Raw genomic sequence first — 17,517 nt, 5'->3', positions numbered from 1 at the left:
GATGCCCACACAGGACACACAGAACAATGGCGCCCTCTAGTGTCAGCGTTTGGAAAAGAAAAAAATGTAAAAGTTTCACATTTATTTAGAGTTAGGCTAAAGTCTGTCACATTCACAAACACTCGCGATTTCGGGACTTTTCATTCGGTTTATTTGATTTAAAGTCGTCATTTCATGTCTGTCTGAACCCGGAAGTGATGAAGAACGGCTTTTATTTGGCGTTTTGAAGACGTGAACTGGAATAGAAACAGCATAAAACTGTTTAAAGGTAAAACGACACTGATACAAATACTTTCTGTACCTTCACTCATGATAGAAGAGCTAAAGTAAAGAGGCTAGCGGTTAGCTTAACGGTCAACATGTAGCTAACAGAGTTTTTTACTGATAAAACTTTAGTACAATATAGATTTGTTGATGTAATATTGGATAATCATCTGTCTGCGTTGTTTATTTAGAAGTAGAGTTTATTCATTACAGTTCTGTAGAGTAAATAAGTGAAGTAGAAGAAGTTAATTCCATCGTGTTTGTGATATTGTGGTGTTTATGTAAAATCTGTTTTATTTTGGTGGTTCAGGTGAAAGAGGCTGATCCTCCAGAGGCCTGGACTGGGCTGAGCTCAACATTTACTGACAGGTGGAGACTTAAACCACAGACAATGATCTGTACGTGTCCAGAAACATGAAGTATTATTATGTTTTAGGTTAAAGATGGAGAAGTTACGGTGAACCTCGGTCCTCGTCCCCTGAAGAATCCACAAACCGTACGTTTTTAAACCATTTTATTAGATTATATGAATAGGCAAACTCAAAGTATCCACTGATATTAATGTGTTGTTGAAAATCAAACATGTACGAACCAGGTCGAAAGAGTCAGAGTCGCTAAAGCTTTGCTGTTTTACCAAACGGTTCCAGAAACTCCCAGCATAAAATCAATAAATTAGCTTCTTGCTGCTATAAATGTATCAAAACCGAGCAAAAGTATTTACACAAAGGAACAGGTGACGTTAACAGTGCAATAGTACAAAAGTGCAATAACAAACAGCTTCAAACCCATCAGAGAAACTACATTCAAACGTCTGCTCTGGTCAAAGTGAACGGCTCGTATTTAATGGACACAGATGATTCACACCTTTATGAAACACGGACAGAAACAGAGCGGGTCATTTGAAAAGGTCAAAACGAGAGAGTCTTAAATCAGCTTCGAGGAAGAGGAAGTTCAGCTTTGGACGAACCGCTGTTATCTGTGAACGAGACGCAGAAACACAGGACAGTGAGACGATATCTGACAGACATTTACACTCAGGTTTATTATTATACTGTGATATTACGTCAGTGTCAGAGTGTTAGTGTTAGTGCCTGATGTCGGTCACAGCTCGCCTATGTCTCACTGTACGACTGAAGACGAGTGTTCACCCGGCTTTATATCTGAAGCCACGTTATGAAGGGCATCCCACACCCCTCACTGTGCAGCTGATACAGAGCTGGATAAGGACAGCGTTCAGGTTTACCTCCTGAGTTATTACACTGATGTGTGAGGTACGTCCATGTGACTCTCCATCGTCTCCACAACTTTATGTTTGGATTTGGAGCTGAACTGAACTAAAACTGAACTTTTACTCATGTTTAAGTTCTGTTCATTGGCCGATACTTTACAACCCAGTCGGTCAAAGTGTCAGATAAAATAAAAAGTCTGGCGAAACCTCAGGCCTAAACGTGGTCCTGACTGAAGCACAGCGGCTCAGGACGAACACCTGCACAGATACTGCACTTACTGAACGTAGTGAGTCAAAGGGTCTCACTGAGTCTCACTGAGTCTCTGAGGGCTGAGGGTTCAGCGTCTGCATCACCTCAGGTTCACTCGACTCTACAAGAAAAAACACACAGAAACATAACTGTCATTACTGTAACAGGAGCGTCAAACACAGAAACATAACTGTGTCATTACTGTAACAGGAGCGTCAGACACAGAAACATAACTGTCATTACTGTAACAGGAGCGTCAGACACAGAAACATAACTGTGTCATTACTGTAACAGGAGCGTCAGACACAGAAACATAACTGTGTCATTACTGTAACAGGAGCGTCAGACACAGAAACATAACTGTGTCATTACTGTAACAGGAGCGTCAGACACAGAAACATAACTGTCATTACTGTAACAGGAGCGTCAGACACAGAAACATAACTGTGTCATTACTGTAACAGGAGCGTCAGACACAGAAACATAACTGTGTCATTACTGTAACAGGAGCGTCAGACACAGAAACATAACTGTGTCATTACTGTAACAGGAGCGTCAGACACAGAAACATAACTGTGTCATTACTGTAACTGTTCCAGACTCTGACGGTGAGGCGTTACTTACGAGGACTGAGCTGTTTGGCTGGAAAAGAAAGCAGAGAAAGACTCAGTCAGTTTGTGTCACATTAAACTTCAGGCACATTTTAAATATCATTTACCTTTGCATTTGCGATACACAAAGTATCCAATCAAGGAACAGACAACAGCGGCGAGAACACACGCCGCCACCACAAAGTACACAGTGTACTTCTTCTCTGTTAAAGACAAAACATCATCATTCAGTGCGTTTATAAGATGTGGTCAAAGGCAGGCGATGGTGGTATTTAAAGTATAGTATGTGGAGATATAAATTCCCCGGGAGAACCACTGCATAAAGCCACTTTCTATGTGAAATAAAGTTGAGATTAGTTTGTATTTGACCTTTGACCCAGCGGCTGTGTGGGTGTTTAGCCTTTACGTTCCATCACAGGCCTCTAAGACGCTCCAGGAGTAGATTTCAGGTTTGTTCTCAAAGAATGTTTACATAAAAGGATCCATCAGCAGTGAAAACCCTCAAAATCAACTGGTCCTGGAGCGTCTTCGAGGCCACAGGGATGGAAAGTAAAGGCGGCGTGTGAACCACCAAACAGGGTCACTGAAAGGTCAAATACGCACTAATATCAACTCTTTTTTACATAAAATATCTCACTGCGATTTCTCTGACAAGTTTTCAGATGTGATTGGATTAATCTGAGAGAAGAGTGAAACATGAACTGCTAAACTCACAGAAGAATAACGTGTTTGTAGAGCCTTAGGCTGTGTCCGAATGTCCTCACTATTCCCTATATAGTGACTATGTAGTGGTCACATGTTGTAGGGGTGTCCGAATGTCCAGAGAGAAAAAAGTAGTGCACTCGAAATTTCCCACAATGCATCTGGAAAAGTAGTGAGCATCGATGGTCACTAAACGGGTCAACATAGACCACAATGCATTGCGAGAGTCGGAGAAGAGCCTGACAGCGACAGGTCTGTGAACTAAACACGACTGAAGTAAATCAGATGTTTCAGTCGTGTGTTGCGTATTTGTCATGAATAAACAACCAAAATATAACCGGTTACCGTGAAAAGATGCTAACGCTAGCTGCTAACCTTTAGCTTGAGCTGTTAAATGACCGACAGCTTCCTCTCGGATAATCCAAGCCATTCACGTAAAATCCATGTGAAGTAAAAGTGTATCTGACTCGTATTTATCCATAAATATTCCACTGTCTCTGAGTTTGTTTTTTGTCGCAGAAAAACTTTATTCCCGGAGTTTATTGAACTTTTACCAGATGTGGTCACTCAATCTACTGGCGCTTCGGACACCGGGCTCTGACCGACTTTCAGCGTCTGAGCTCACGCTGGAGTGACTTTTTCTTTCTTTTCCTTTTTTTGGTGATGATAGTAACGCCTGTAAAAGTGCCAAAACAGTCGTTCTGTTTCATAAAATAAACGTTTGTAACAATAAATAAATTCATATAAAAAAATAAAAAACACATCTGCAGCCGCAGCGCGCGTGACGTCACGCAGCGCGGAGAAAGTCGTGGCTTGTGTCCGAATCGCCAACAGAATCAGTGACTATTCACCTTATTCCAGAGGCTCGCGTGGGCGCCACCATGAATTGTGCCCGCCCCTTTTCTCCTATGTGTTAACATGGGACTGGAGAAGTCCACATAAAATCAGTCACTACACGAAAACAAAGCCGTTTTTCGGCCGTGCTGAGAAACAGTGCAGTGTCGACATGTCGGTGGAAATGAACATCGGACATTTTACACAAACCAATCGACTAAACATCAGATTTTAGCGGAGAATATTTTCCCTCGTTCTCCGTTAAAATGAACGGGCTTCGCGCTCGACCGGAAGTGTCTGGACAACGGAAGTGCCGAGACAACGCAAAAAGTGGCAAAAGTGGGCGGGGCGGAATAAGGTGAATATAGTCACTATATAGTCACTATATAGTCACTATATAGTCACTATATAGTCACTATATAGTCACTATAGTACGGGCCTATGTAGTGAATGAGGGGTTAGGGACTAGGATGGACATTCGGATACAGCCTTAAACTACAGGATTAGCTGCTGTTATCCTCACAAAGAGCCCTTGAATGCAGCACATTTCCCTGTTTGCAGACGGACCTTCTATCACCTAAATAACAGCAGCTGTGGTTCCTCACCGTTGGTCCGGATCAGTCCAGGCTCCAGTTTGGTGACGAGGTCGTCTTTGACTCCGGACAGCTGGAACACACAGCTGTACCGTCCCCAGTCTCCGGGGGGGACAGAGGACAGGTCCAGGGACACGCTGCTCTGGAAGGTCCCGTCGTGGTTGGGCAGGATCTCCCCCCAGCCCTCCTGCAGATCCTCCCCGTCTTTAGCCCAGAACAGCACGGCTCTGTCGGGGTAGAAGCCTGAGGCGAAGCAGGTGACCGGGGACGAGGACGACTTCTGCAGGAGCCACACCTGGGGGAGCTCTGAGGGACAGGACAGGAGGTTCCAATATATCAGACAGTTATTTCCTAATCGATAGAAGCTCCATATGTCACAGAATCACTGAGGTCTTTCATCCCACAAACAAAGACACATGGAAACTTAAAAATCAGCAAAAGTTCAGTTTTTTTTTCTAATTGACTTTCATTTGATCCTTGTCTTGGTCCTGATTGTGATTTTTATTCAACTCTAACAGTCTCAAGTCTTTTTAAAAGCTGCCGCTCATTTACTGTTCACGACGGCCAGATTTCAAATGTCTGGTGAAAATCGTGGAAATAAACAGTAACAGCGATCCTCCCTTTAGAATGTGTTCAGTAATGTTCAGCAGGTTTAAAATGTGTGAATGAAAACGAATCACAAAGAGATAATGACGTCACGGCTTTAGTGAAAACATGAAGTTTCTGCTACAGGTTTGAAAAGTCATATCAGAAGCTCTGAAGAACGTCTGATCCTCTGAGATTCTGTAAACATCCATGGTTTTATCGAACTGCTGTTTTGATTTAATTTAAATGCACTTTCATGTGTTGTTTCCTTCAGAAGTGAATTGTGATAATCCTCTCTGATGATGTTTGAGTGTAGAGATGTTTACCTGTCCTCCTCAGAGTCTTCTCTCCGTATCGCACATATCTCTTCAGAGTGTCAGCACAGATGTGGTCAGTGTAGGCTTTGAATCGAGCAGCTTCTCCAAGCCTCTCCCACTTTAGTTTTGTGGGAAAGGCCTGTTGTTTTGGAGCAACCCAGGTCTGTGTCTCCCAGTCCAACACGATAAAGTCTTCACTGTCAAACGCAACCAGATAATATCCTCTGATCTCACCGGTCTCATCGTCCCAGTCACAGCCAGCCATCCACTGATATAAATGTGAATCTGAACAGAGACTCAGAGTCACAGCCTGTCAAAGGCACGAGCTTCACATGGATCATTATCAGTTCATTTTTAACCCCGTGGTCTTTATTGGACAGAACAAAAGCAGCGTGAAGAGTGAGGAGAGACATTCAGCAAAATATCTAAGCACAGAGCTGCATATGTGCTGTGATCAAACTAGGCCGTCACTTTATTTATTCACATTTGTACATTTATTACTAACAGTTGCATCATCATGTGTTTCCTTTAATCAAACTAAAACAGTGACTGTGGTTTATTCAGTTAAAGGTCAAAGTTCAGACTCACCTCCGGTCACGTTCAGACGCTGCTTTACTATTTCAATGTTGCCTTTTCCCACCTGCTCATTACCCAAACAGACCTGAGTCTCCGTCTCCCAGTACTTAGGCTCGTCATCTGTCACTCTGTTCATCCACTCCTGTTTAGGCACCGCTCTCTTCGTGTCACTGTCATAATGAGTGATCACCAGGTCGTTCACTAAACCGACATCCACGTACTGAGGGAAACCTGAGATCTGAGATGAAGATGTCTGGAAATACCTCAAAGTGTGAATCACTGAAAGAAGAGGAGAAACAGATCAAAACTGTGCAATAAATACTGATGTTTTTTCATCAATAATAAAACGTGTTCTGGAAATAAAATAATGAATCAGGGTTTGATCAATAAACAATAATGTAAATGGTTTATATGAACTCACAGATCCACCTTTTATTATCCCTCATTATATTCCTCTGATAAAACATGACTTTTATTTCAGAGACTTCACTTTAATGTTTTTCTTCTTCACTGTTTCCAAAGCTCAAAATAATGAAGTTTCTCTTTTACACAAAGTTAAAATGGCGGACAGTCTGTTTCACCTGCGCACGTGGAATAATGTGCAGATGGAACACAAGTCAGAGGCTGTTGTCTTGTAAGGAGTAAACTCATATGTTTAAATGTTTCTTACTGTTTATGTTATAACCGTTTCACACGTGTGATGTATGTGAGAAATGTAGTTAAAGCTTAATAATCTCTAAACTTTGAGTAAAACAACAACAGCGCAGATCAATATAAGAGAAAGTATTTGCAGGGACTAAACTGGACAGAACAAATGTAAATAAATATAAATATACTGACCTGATTCAGCTCCTTCTATCGTGACTCCCAACAGGAAAACAACAGCACAAATCTTCATGCTGCGAAATCCTTCAAACGTCTCAGAGAAATGAGAGACTCAGAGACAGAGTTCATATAAACGACGCTTTACTTTCACTTTACATTTGGAGTTTACGTCACTTCAGCCAATCAGAATTGAGGAGGGCGGAAACGTCACGTGTTTCTGGGCAGACGTGAAACAAACACGTTCTTTCAAAAGGGAAGTGACTAAACCAGGAGTAAACATGGTGCGATGACTCGTTATTATGACTCGTAATGACTTTGTAACACTGTGTAAATGTAGTTTAGTTTATCTGTGAAACCTGTGAGTGAACTTTCCCCTCTGATTCCTGCTGATGAAGCTCGAAATGAAGCGTAAATCCGTGTCAAAGCTCTGACAGCAGAAACATGGCTCTGTGGTTGAAATCAGTTTCTCTTTAAAGCGTCAGACTCAGAGACAAACTGAGACAAACTGAGACTCTGCTTTACTTTATCAGCATTTCTGTCCTAAAGAAAACATTACAGGAAGAGAAAACTGCATCATCATCATAGTCCATCAGTGTTTAATACATAAAGCCTTTACTTTTATACCCACACGTCCACATAAACAACACAGAGCCAGAGAATTAAAGTAAAGTAATGCTGTTTTAGCTCAGATTCATCAGAACAATTTAAAACCGGTTCTTTCTGTGCATTTTTAATCACAAAGACTCATTAAACTGTTATGGGTTTGGAACATAGTGGCTCTAATAGTTTTAAAGGAAGCGTCTGCTGCAAAAGTTTACTGTATTTGAGTTAAGTTTGTATTTACTATTATGCAGGATATTATTATTATTATGAGACATTTTAAACCAATGCAAGAGTGTAAATCACCCCCAAGTATTTTTGCTGTTGTTTTATTTTGGCGTTTGCCATAAGTTACGGTTAACTTCCTTAAGGGCTTTTATTTTGAAAGAAGTGTTTCCTGCTAATTGTTCCCGCGAGCTAACTTAACGGCAGCCAGAGTCCGAGGAGAAAGAAGTTACGACGGAGCGCAATAAAAATGCATTAAATGATGAGCTCCCGCTTTGTAGAGGAACAAGGTACGTTTGTAGTGATGTATAAGCCCAGGTTTGAAATGTTTATGTTGTTAATTGTCTATTTTAAGGCCAAAGCTGAGGTTAATTTGAGGTTACGATTGTAAGAGTATGTAAATTAGCTTACGCGCTGTGTTTATCGTGTGTCCCCAGCTCTTACGGTGAATTTGCGGGTTTACCGCCATTAAACCTCAACAAATCATCAGTCCAGACGTTTGCTGATGCCCACACAGGACACACAGAACAATGGCGCCCTCTAGTGTCAGCGTTTGGAAAAGAGTCAAATGTAAAAGTTTCACATTTATTTAGAGTTAGGCTAAAGTCTGTCACATTCACAAACACTCGCGATTTCGGGACTTTTCATTCGGTTTATTTGATTTAAAGTCGTCATTTCATGTCTGTCTGAACCCGGAAGTGATGAAGAACGGCTTTTATTTGGCGTTTTGAAGACGTGAACTGGAATAGAAACAGCATAAAACTGTTTAAAGGTAAAATGACACTGATACAAATACTTTCTGTACATTCACTCATGATAGAAGAGCTAAAGTAAGGAGGCTAGCAGTTAGCTTAACACTCAACATGTAGCTAACAGAGTTTTTTACTGATAAAACTTTAGTACAATATAGATTTGTTGATGTAATATTGGATAATCATCTGTGTGCGTTGTTTATTTAGAAATAGAGTTTATTCAGTACAGTTCTGTAGAGTAAATAAGTGAAGTAGAAGAAGTTAATTCCATCGTGTTTGTGATATTGTGGTGTTAATGTAAAATCTGTTTTATTTTGGTGGTTCAGGTGAAAGAGGCTGATCCTCCAGAGGCCTGGACTGGGCTGAGCTCAACATTTACTGACAGGTGGAGACTTAAACCACAGACAATGATCTATAAGTGTCAAGAAACATGAAGTATTATTATGTTTTAGGTTAAAGATGGAGAAGCTATGGTGAACCTCGGTCCTCGTCCCCTGAAGAATCCACAAACCGTAAGTGTTTAAACCATTTTATTAGATTATATGAATAAGCAAACTCAAAGTATCCACTGATATTAATGTGTTGTTGAAAATCAAACATGTACAAACCAGGTCGAAAGAGTCAGAGTCGCTAAAGCTTTGCTGTTTTACCAAAAGGTTCCAGAAACTCCCAGCATAAAATCAATAAATTAGCTTCTTGCTGCTATAAACGTATCAAAACCGAGCAAAAGTATTTACACAAAGGAACAGGTGACGTTAACAGTGCAATAGTACAAAAGTGCAATAATAAACAGCTTCAAAACCATCAGAGAAACTACATTCAAACGTCTGCTCTGGTCAAAGTGAACGGCTCGTATTTAATGGACACAGATGATTCACACCTTTATGAAACACGGACAGAAACAGAGCGGGTCATTTGAAAAGGTCAAAACGAGAGAGTCTTAAATCAGCTTCGAGGAAGAGGAAGTTCAGCTTTGGACGAACCGCTGTTATCTGTGAACGAGACGCAGAAACACAGGACAGTGAGACGATATCTGACAGACATTTACACTCAGGTTTATTATTATACTGTGATATTACGTCAGTGTCAGAGTGTTAGTGTTAGTGCCTGATGTCGGTCACAGCTCGTCTCTGTCTCACTGTACGACTGAAGACGAGTGTTCACCCGGCTTTATATCTGAAGCCACGTTATGAAGGGCATCCCACACGCCTCACTGTGCAGCTGATACAGAGCTGGATAAGGACAGCGTTCAGGTTTACCTCCTGAGTTATTACGCTGATGTGTGAGGTACGTCCATGTGACTCTCCATCGTCTCCACAACTTTATGTTTGGATTTGGAGCTGAACTGAACTAAAACTGAACTTTTACTCATGTTTAAGTTCTGTTCATTGGCCGATACTTTACAACCCAGTCGGTCAAAGTGTCAGATAAAATAAAAAGTCTGGCGAAACCTCAGGCCTAAACGTGGTCCTGACTGAAACACAGCGGCTCAGGACGAACACCTGCACAGATACAGCACTTACTGAACGTAGTGAGTCAAAGGGTCTCACTGAGTCTCACTGAGTCTCTGAGGGCTGAGGGTTCAGCGTCTGCATCACCTCAGGTTCACTCGACTCTACAAGAAAAAACACACAGAAACATAACTGTGTCATTACTGTAACAGGAGCGTCAGACACAGAAACATAACTGTGTCATTACTGTAACAGGAGCGTCAGACACAGAAACATAACTGTGTCATTACTGTAACAGGAGCGTCAGACACAGAAACATAACTGTGTCATTACTGTAACAGGAGCGTCAGACACAGAAACATAACCGTGTCATTACTGTAACAGGAGCGTCAGACACAGAAACATAACCGTGTCATTACTGTAACAGGAGCGTCAGACACAGAAACATAACCGTGTCATTACTGTAACAGGAGCGTCAGACACAGAAACATAACTGTGTCATTACTGTAACAGGAGCGTCAAACACAGAAACATAACTGTGTCATTACTGTAACAGGAGCGTCAGACACAGAAACATAACTGTGTCATTACTGTAACAGGAGCGTCAGACACAGAAACATAACTGTGTCATTACTGTAACAGGAGCGTCAGACACAGAAACATAACTGTGTCATTACTGTAACAGGAGCGTCAGACACAGAAACATAACTGTGTCATTACTGTAACAGGAGCGTCAGACACAGAAACATAACTGTGTCATTACTGTAACAGGAGCGTCAGATACAGAAACATAACTGTCATTACTGTAACAGGAGCGTCAGATACAGAAACATAACTGTCATTACTGTAACAGGAGCGTCAGACACAGAAACATAACTGTGTCATTACTGTAACAGGAGCGTCAGACACAGAAACATAACTGTGTCATTACTGTAACAGGAGCGTCAGACACAGAAACATAACTGTGTCATTACTGTAACAGGAGCGTCAGACACAGAAACATAACTGTGTCATTACTGTAACAGGAGCGTCAGACACAGAAACATAACTGTGTCATTACTGTAACAGGAGCGTCAGACACAGAAACATAACTGTCATTACTGTAACAGGAGCGTCAGACACAGAAACATAACTGTGTCATTACTGTAACAGGAGCGTCAGACACAGAAACATAACTGTGTCATTACTGTAACTGTTCCAGACTCTGACGGTGAGGCGTTACTTACGAGGACTGAGCTGTTTGGCTGGAAACGAAGCAGAGAAAGACTCAGTCAGTTTGTGTCACATTAAACTTCAGGCACATTTTTAAATATCATTTTACCTTTGTATTTGCGATACACAAAGTATCCAATCAGGGAACAGACGACAGCGGCGAGAACACACGCCGCCACCACAAAGTACACAGTGTACTTCTTCTCTGTTAAAGACAAAACATGATCATTCAGTGCGTTTATAAGATGTGGTCAAAGGCAGGCGAGTGGTTAAAAGATGAAACATGCACTGATTCTTAGCATTGGTGGTGTTTAAAGTATAGTATGTGGAGATAAAGCCACTTTCTATGTGAAATAAAGTTGACATTAGTTTGTATTTGACCTTTGACCCAGCGGCTGTGTGGGTGTTTAGCCTTTACGTTCCATCACAGGCCTCTAAGACGCTCCAGGACTAGATTTCAGGTTTGTTCTCCAAAGAATGTTTACATTAAAGGATCCGTCAGCAGTGAAAACCCTCAAAATCAACTGGTCCTGGAGCGCCTTCGAGGCCACAGGGATGGAAAGTAAAGGCGGCGTGTGAACCACCAAACAGGGTCACTGAAAGGTCAAATACGCACTAATATCAACTCTTTCTTACATAAAATATCTCACTGCGATTTCTCTGACAAGTTTTCAGATGTGATTGGATTAATCTGAGAGAAGAGTGAAATATGAACTGCTAAACTAACAGAAGAATGATGTGTTTGTAGAGCCTTAGGCTGTGTCCGAATGTCCACACTATTCCCTATATAGTGACTATGTAGTGGTCACATGTCGTAGGGGTGTCCGAATGTCCAGAGAGAAAAAAGTAGCGCACTCGAAATTTCCCACAATGCATCTGGAAAAGTAGTGAGCATCGATGGTCACTAAACGGGTCAATATAGACCACAATGCATTGCGAGAGTCTGAGAAGAGCCTGACAGAGACAGGTCTGTGAACTAAACACGACTGAAGTAAATCAGATGTTTCAGTCGTGTGTTGCATATTTGTCATGAATAAACGGCCTAAATATAAACGGTTACGGTGACAAGATGCTAGCGTTAGCTGCTAACCTTTAGCTTGAGCTGTTAAATGACCGACAGCTCCTCTGGAATAATCCAAGCCATTCACGTAAAATCCATGTGAAGTAAAAGTGTATCTGACTCGTATTTATCCATAAATATTCCACTGTCTCTGAGTTTAGTTTTTATCACAGAAATACTTTATTCCCAGAGTTTCGCGAACTTTTAGCAGATGTGGTTACTCAATCTGCTGGTGTTCGGACACCGGCCTGTGACCTACTTTCAGCGTCTGAGCTCACGCTGGGGTGACTTTTTCTTTCTTTTCCTTTTTTTGGTGATGATAGTAACGCCTGTAAAAGTGCCAAAACAGTCGTTCTGTTTCATAAAATAAACGTTTGTAACAATAAATAAATAAATTAATATTAAAAAATTAAAAAAGACATATCTGCAGCCGCAGCGCGCGTGACATCACGCAGCGCGGAGAAAGTCGTGGCTTGTGTCCGAATCGCCAACAGAATCAGTGACTCTATAGTCACTATAGTGCGGGCCTATGTAGTGAATGAGGGGTTTGGGACTAGGATGGACATTCGGATACAGCCTTAAACTACAGGATTAGCTGCTGTTATCCTCACAAAGAGCCCTTGAATGCAGCACATGTCCCTGTTTGCAGACGGACCTTCTATCACCTAAATAACTGCAGCTGTGGTTCCTCACCGTTGGTCCGGATCAGTCCAGGCTCCAGTCTGGTGACGAGGTCGTCTTTGACTCCGGACAGCTGGAACACACAGCTGTACCGTCCCCAGTCTCCGGGGGGGACAGAGGACAGGTCCAGGGACACGCTGCTCTGGAAGGTCCCGTCGTGGTTGGGCAGGATCTCCCCCCAGTCCCCCTGCAGATCCTCCCCGTCTTTAGCCCAGAACAGCACGGCTCTGTCGGGGTAGAAGCCTGAGGCGAAGCAGGTGACCGGGGACGAGGACGACTTCTGCAGGAGCCACACCTGGGGGAGCTCTGAGGGACAGGACAGGAGGTTCCAATATATCAGACAGTTATTTCCTAATCGTTAGAAGCTCCATATGTCACAGAATCACTGAGGTCTTTCATCCCACAAACAAAACAGTCTCAAGTCTTTTTAAATGCTGCCGCTCATTTACTGTTCACGACGGCCAGATTTCAAATGTCTGGTGAAAATCGTGGAAATAAACAGTAACAGCGATCCTCCCTTTAGAATGTGTTCAGTAATGTTCAGTAGGTTTAAAATGTGTGAATGAAAACGAATCACAAAGAGATAATGACGTCACGGCTTTAGTGAAAACATGAAGTTTCTGCTACAGGTTTGAAAAGTCACATCAGAAGCTCTGAAGAACGTCTGATCCTCTGAGATTCTGTAAACATTCATGGTTTTATCGAACTGCTGTTTTTATTTGATTTAAATGCACTTTTATGTGTTGTTTCCTTCTGAAGTGAGTTGTGATAATCCTCTCTAGTGATGTTTAAGGGCGCACTCACACTTGTCCATCCGAACCGCGCCCAAGCGCTGGAAGCCCCTTCTGCGCGGTTCGTTTGTGCAGTGTGAGTGCAATCAATCCGTGCCCGAGTCGGACTCGGTTCCGGACTTTGGCCGCTTGGAGGAGGGGGGCCAGAGCGCGGCTCGGTTGCTCGTGTTTGCGCACACGCTCGGATACAAGCGGCGGTTGTATGGGCGGGTGCATTTGTCACGTAAAACAGTGAGAAAAGGCTGTATTTATCAAACAGCAGCGGCTGCCTCGCTCTCGTCTCCCCGGCCCCGACCGCTTCGCTCCCGGGCGGCTCCCCGGAGCCCCGGCCACAAAACGCTCTTCTCCCCGACCGCTCACTCCCGACGCCCTGGCCGCTTCACGCGCGTCTCTGGCTGACTTTACGGGAGCGACTGCGCTTCTCCCGCCCTGTGTCCGAGCTTCTCTGCTGCTGTACCGGGTTTGGCCGCAGGCTTTAGTCGGACAGATAAAACCTGCGGGTGCTTTTAGCGCTTGTGACCTCGGTGCGTGTTCGTGTTAAGTGCTTTGTCGCAATGTAGCGTATACGAAGTATAGTCTATACTTCCAGGAGTTCGCCAACATAAAGCTGTTTAACCAGTGGCCTAAGCAGCAATGACTGACATAAACTGAGCGTCAGATCTTCTGTTCTCGTAGCCTTGTTTTGAAGGCTGTATATGACTCCAAAGAAAGGCTCAGAGCGGCAGGTGCTGCTCCCCCCCCGCCCCAGCTGAGCGGGACAGAGGGACGCGCACCTCTCTATTTCTCTGCTTTATTAAAATCGACTATTATATTCACCACAGCCCTTTTTGTTAAACTGTAGTAAAATGCAAAGGAAAGTGGAGTGAAGAGATTTGACAGGGCTCATAGTAGACATTATTTCACGCAGCTGTTTAAGTTTTTTTTTTCTTCCACATTATGTTGCGCTGCTGCTGCTCACGTGCACTTGTAAACAACTCCTCGTGTTCGGCCACGGCTCGGTTCGTTTGTTTAAGTGTGAGCGCGGGCCGTTCGGGGCATCCAGGCCTTTCCTCAAACGAGCTGGAGAGTGGCAGGTTCGGATGTCAAGTGTGAGTGCGCCCTAAGTGTAGAGATGTTTACCTGTCCTCCTCAGAGTCTTCTCTCCGTATCGCACAAATCTCTTCAGATACTCAGCACAGACGTGGTCAAAGTAGGCTTTCCATCGAGCAGCTTCTCCATTCCTCTCCCACTTCTGTTTTGTGGGAAAGGCCTGTTGTTTTGGAGCGACCCAGGTCTGTGTCTCCCAGTCCAAGGCGATAAAGTCTTCACCGTCAAACGCAACCAGATAATATCCTCTGATCTCACCGGTCTCATCGTCCCAGTCACAGCCAGCCATCCTCTGAACCATGTGTGAACCTGAACAGAGACTCAGAGTCACAGCCTGTCAAAGGCACGAGCTTCACATGGATCATTATCAGTTCATTCTTAACCCCGTGGTCTTTAGCACAGAGCTGCATATGTGCTGTGATCAAACCCCTAGGCCATCACTTTATTTATTCACAGGTGTGCATTTATTATTAACTGTTACATCATCATGTGTTTTCTTTAATCAAACTAAAACAGTGACTCGTGGTTTATTCAGGTAAAGGTCAAAGTTCAGACTCACCTCCGGTCTCGTTCAGACGCTGCTTTACTGTTTCCATCCTGACTTTTCCCACCTGCTCATTGTTCGAACAGATGTGAGTCTCTCTCTCCCAGTACCTAGGCTCGTCATCTGTCACTCTGTTCATCCACTCCTGTTTAGGCAGCGCTCTCTTCGTGTCACTGTCATAATGACTGATCACCAGGTCGTTCAGTAAACCGACATCCACAAACTGAGGGAAACCTGAGATCTGAGATGAAGCCGTTTCAAAATACCTCAAAGTGTGAATCACTGAAAGAAGAGAGAAGAGAAACAGATCAAAACTGTGCAATAAATACTGATGTTTATTCATTAATAATAAAACATGTTCTGTAAATAAAATAATGAATCAGTGTTTGATCAATAAACAATAATGTAAATGGTTTATATGAACTCACAGATCCACCTTTTATTCTCGGGTTGCTAGTGACGTCACAGCGCGGCTTGCTGGGCCCGGAAGTAAAACACAGCGGTAAAATGACCAAGTTTTGTGCGGTGTTCAACTGCAGCAACCGGTCGAGCCGAGATAAAAACAAACGCTTTTTCAGGATCCCTAAGGTTGTAAGCCACAAAGGAGACAAAATAAAAAAAATACGGAAAAAAGGAGGAAAGCATGGATGACAAATCTTCGTCTCAAGACTGGAGGAGCAGAGTCGGACAACGCGCGAGTATGTAGTGACCACTTTGTTTCAGGTGAGGGCACTACATTCAATGATTTGCTATCTATCTTGTTAGTCAAGTATATTTTCATGCTCTACTAGCCGTAAGTGTTAGATTAGATCGTTAGATTACCTCACAGTTAGACTAGCATCATGTTAACTTCATGCAGTTTACTTGCAACTTTGTTGCTTGCTTTACAGTAGTTGGGTGTAAAATATATATGTATTTTTTTTTAAATTAACGTTTATACACATAAGTACAATAACAAATGAGAAATACTCCCAGGGGATACAACATTACATCTTAGGAAAATACGCAATTATATTATAAAAAACAAAAACACCCATTAAAAAATATTAGGAGGAGCCAGGTTTAAGATCATACTTTTATAGGATACACATTGTTATGCCTGCCTTTTTAATTTTATAGAATATATAGTAGGTTTATAGGTTAAATAATTAAAGTATTTTTTGTAAGCCCCATTTCATTTTATGTAAGTGATACTTTCCTATTTAAATATAAAGCTGAATAACATATTGTACATCTCTATCAATTTTTTGAAGTAGATACATACATTGTAAAAATATCATTTTGTCCCATTAGGTCACCCTGCTACTGACGTGGACAATGAGGATTGGGCTCCGACTGTTAATCTCGGGTACCTGCTGGAAAAACCACAGACCGAGGCCTCACATCAGCGGGAGGAAAGAGCCAGGGCAAGACAGACCCACTGCACTGGAGATGATACTGAGGAGTTGGAGGGACTGGGTTGTGATGCAGAAAGTTTTCAAGGTTAATGCAATTGTATATTAAATCTAATCTATTTATCTAGAGATATACATTTTGCATTATTTCTCATTCAAATGAAATGTTTAATGTGTCAAATATAGATGCAGTATGTCAGACTGACCTAACCATGGACGACATTTCAAGACTGGAGGATGTTCTCAATGGATACACATCTGAGATCTGCAGCCTTAGGAAAAAGGTTTTGGATACCAAGTTTGAACAAGAAACTTTCCAGGACGATGACAACAAAGCAAGATTCTACACTGGACTGCCAAATTTTTTAGTTTTGATGCAAATTTTCCATTTATGTGAGCCATACATCATCAGTATCAGTGCTGTCAAAATTTCAACAGTTCGTCATTGTTCTAATGCGTTTAAGACTAAATCTCCAACTCCAGGACCTTCCCTATCGATTCAATGTGTCCACTTCTACAGTTTCTCGTGTTTGGGTGAAGTTAATAACTATTCTCCATGAACGACTTGAATTCTTAATAGATTGGCCAGAGCGGGATATTTTGCAATCAACCATGCCCATGTCTTTTAGGAAAGCCTTTGGATGCCACGTAGCTGTGATATTGGATTGCTTTGAAGTATTCATCGAAAAGCCCTCAAACTTATTGGCTAGAGCCCAAACCTGGTCCAATTACAAACACCATAACACCATAAAATTTCTAATTGGCATTGCTCCTCAAGGTTATGTTACCTATATTTCTCCTGCTTGGGGTGGGAGGGCAAGTGACAAACAACTAACAGAAGAGTGTGGTATACTAAAAAAACTGATACCTGGGGATATTGTGCTTGCTGATCGTGGTTTTAATGTTGATGAGAGTGTTGGATTTTATTGTGCATCT

General features: G+C 42.4%; 2 protein-coding genes and 1 long non-coding RNA gene across 3 annotated transcripts; 1 reads left to right on the top strand and 2 right to left on the bottom strand.

Moving 5' to 3' along the window:
* Window positions 1–1,804: 1,804 nt before the first annotated feature.
* On the bottom strand, window positions 1,805–6,858 carry LOC306968377 (class I histocompatibility antigen, F10 alpha chain-like; the record flags this gene model as incomplete). The annotated part of the gene is made up of 7 exons (XM_079563723.1): window positions 1,805–1,863; window positions 2,367–2,384; window positions 2,461–2,556; window positions 4,495–4,788; window positions 5,394–5,669; window positions 5,973–6,239; window positions 6,801–6,858. The coding sequence occupies 7 exons, from the start codon at window positions 6,856–6,858 to the stop codon at window positions 1,805–1,807; spliced, it is 1,068 nt and encodes a 355-aa protein (XP_079419849.1).
* Window positions 6,859–9,885: 3,027 nt separating this feature from the next.
* LOC306967523 (class I histocompatibility antigen, F10 alpha chain-like) lies at window positions 9,886–15,454 on the bottom strand. The gene is made up of 6 exons (XM_079562607.1): window positions 15,203–15,454; window positions 14,677–14,952; window positions 12,779–13,072; window positions 11,135–11,230; window positions 11,040–11,057; window positions 9,886–9,977 (listed from the first exon to the last, which is right to left on the bottom strand). The coding sequence occupies exons 1-6, from the start codon at window positions 15,324–15,326 to the stop codon at window positions 9,919–9,921; spliced, it is 867 nt and encodes a 288-aa protein (XP_079418733.1). The 5' UTR covers window positions 15,327–15,454; the 3' UTR covers window positions 9,886–9,918.
* Window positions 15,455–15,784: 330 nt separating this feature from the next.
* Window positions 15,785–16,975, top strand: LOC306967642. The gene is made up of 3 exons (XR_013793200.1): window positions 15,785–15,910; window positions 16,481–16,669; window positions 16,768–16,975. It is a non-coding gene; the product is annotated as an uncharacterized lncRNA (long non-coding RNA).
* The last annotated feature ends 542 nt before the right edge of the window (window positions 16,976–17,517 follow it).

The sequence above is a fragment of the Gobius niger genome (genome assembly GCF_951799975.1).
Source record: "Gobius niger genome assembly, chromosome: 9".
In the NCBI taxonomy this organism is placed as follows: Eukaryota; Metazoa; Chordata; class Actinopteri; order Gobiiformes; family Gobiidae; genus Gobius; species Gobius niger.
The sequence above is the reverse complement of the archived record's forward strand: the minus strand, read 5'-3'. Positions and strand labels throughout refer to the sequence as shown.

Coding starts and splice junctions, on each gene's coding strand:
- LOC306967523 (XM_079562607.1), bottom strand. CDS start 15,326: ATGAACAGAGTGACAGATGACGAGCCTAGGTACTGGGAGAGAGAGACT. Junction 14,953..15,202: donor GCGTCTGAACGAGACCGGAG/GTGAGTCTGAAC, acceptor GTCTCTGTTCAG/GTTCACACATGGTTCAGAGG. Junction 13,073..14,676: donor GAAGACTCTGAGGAGGACAG/GTAAACATCTCT, acceptor CCTGTCCCTCAG/AGCTCCCCCAGGTGTGGCTC.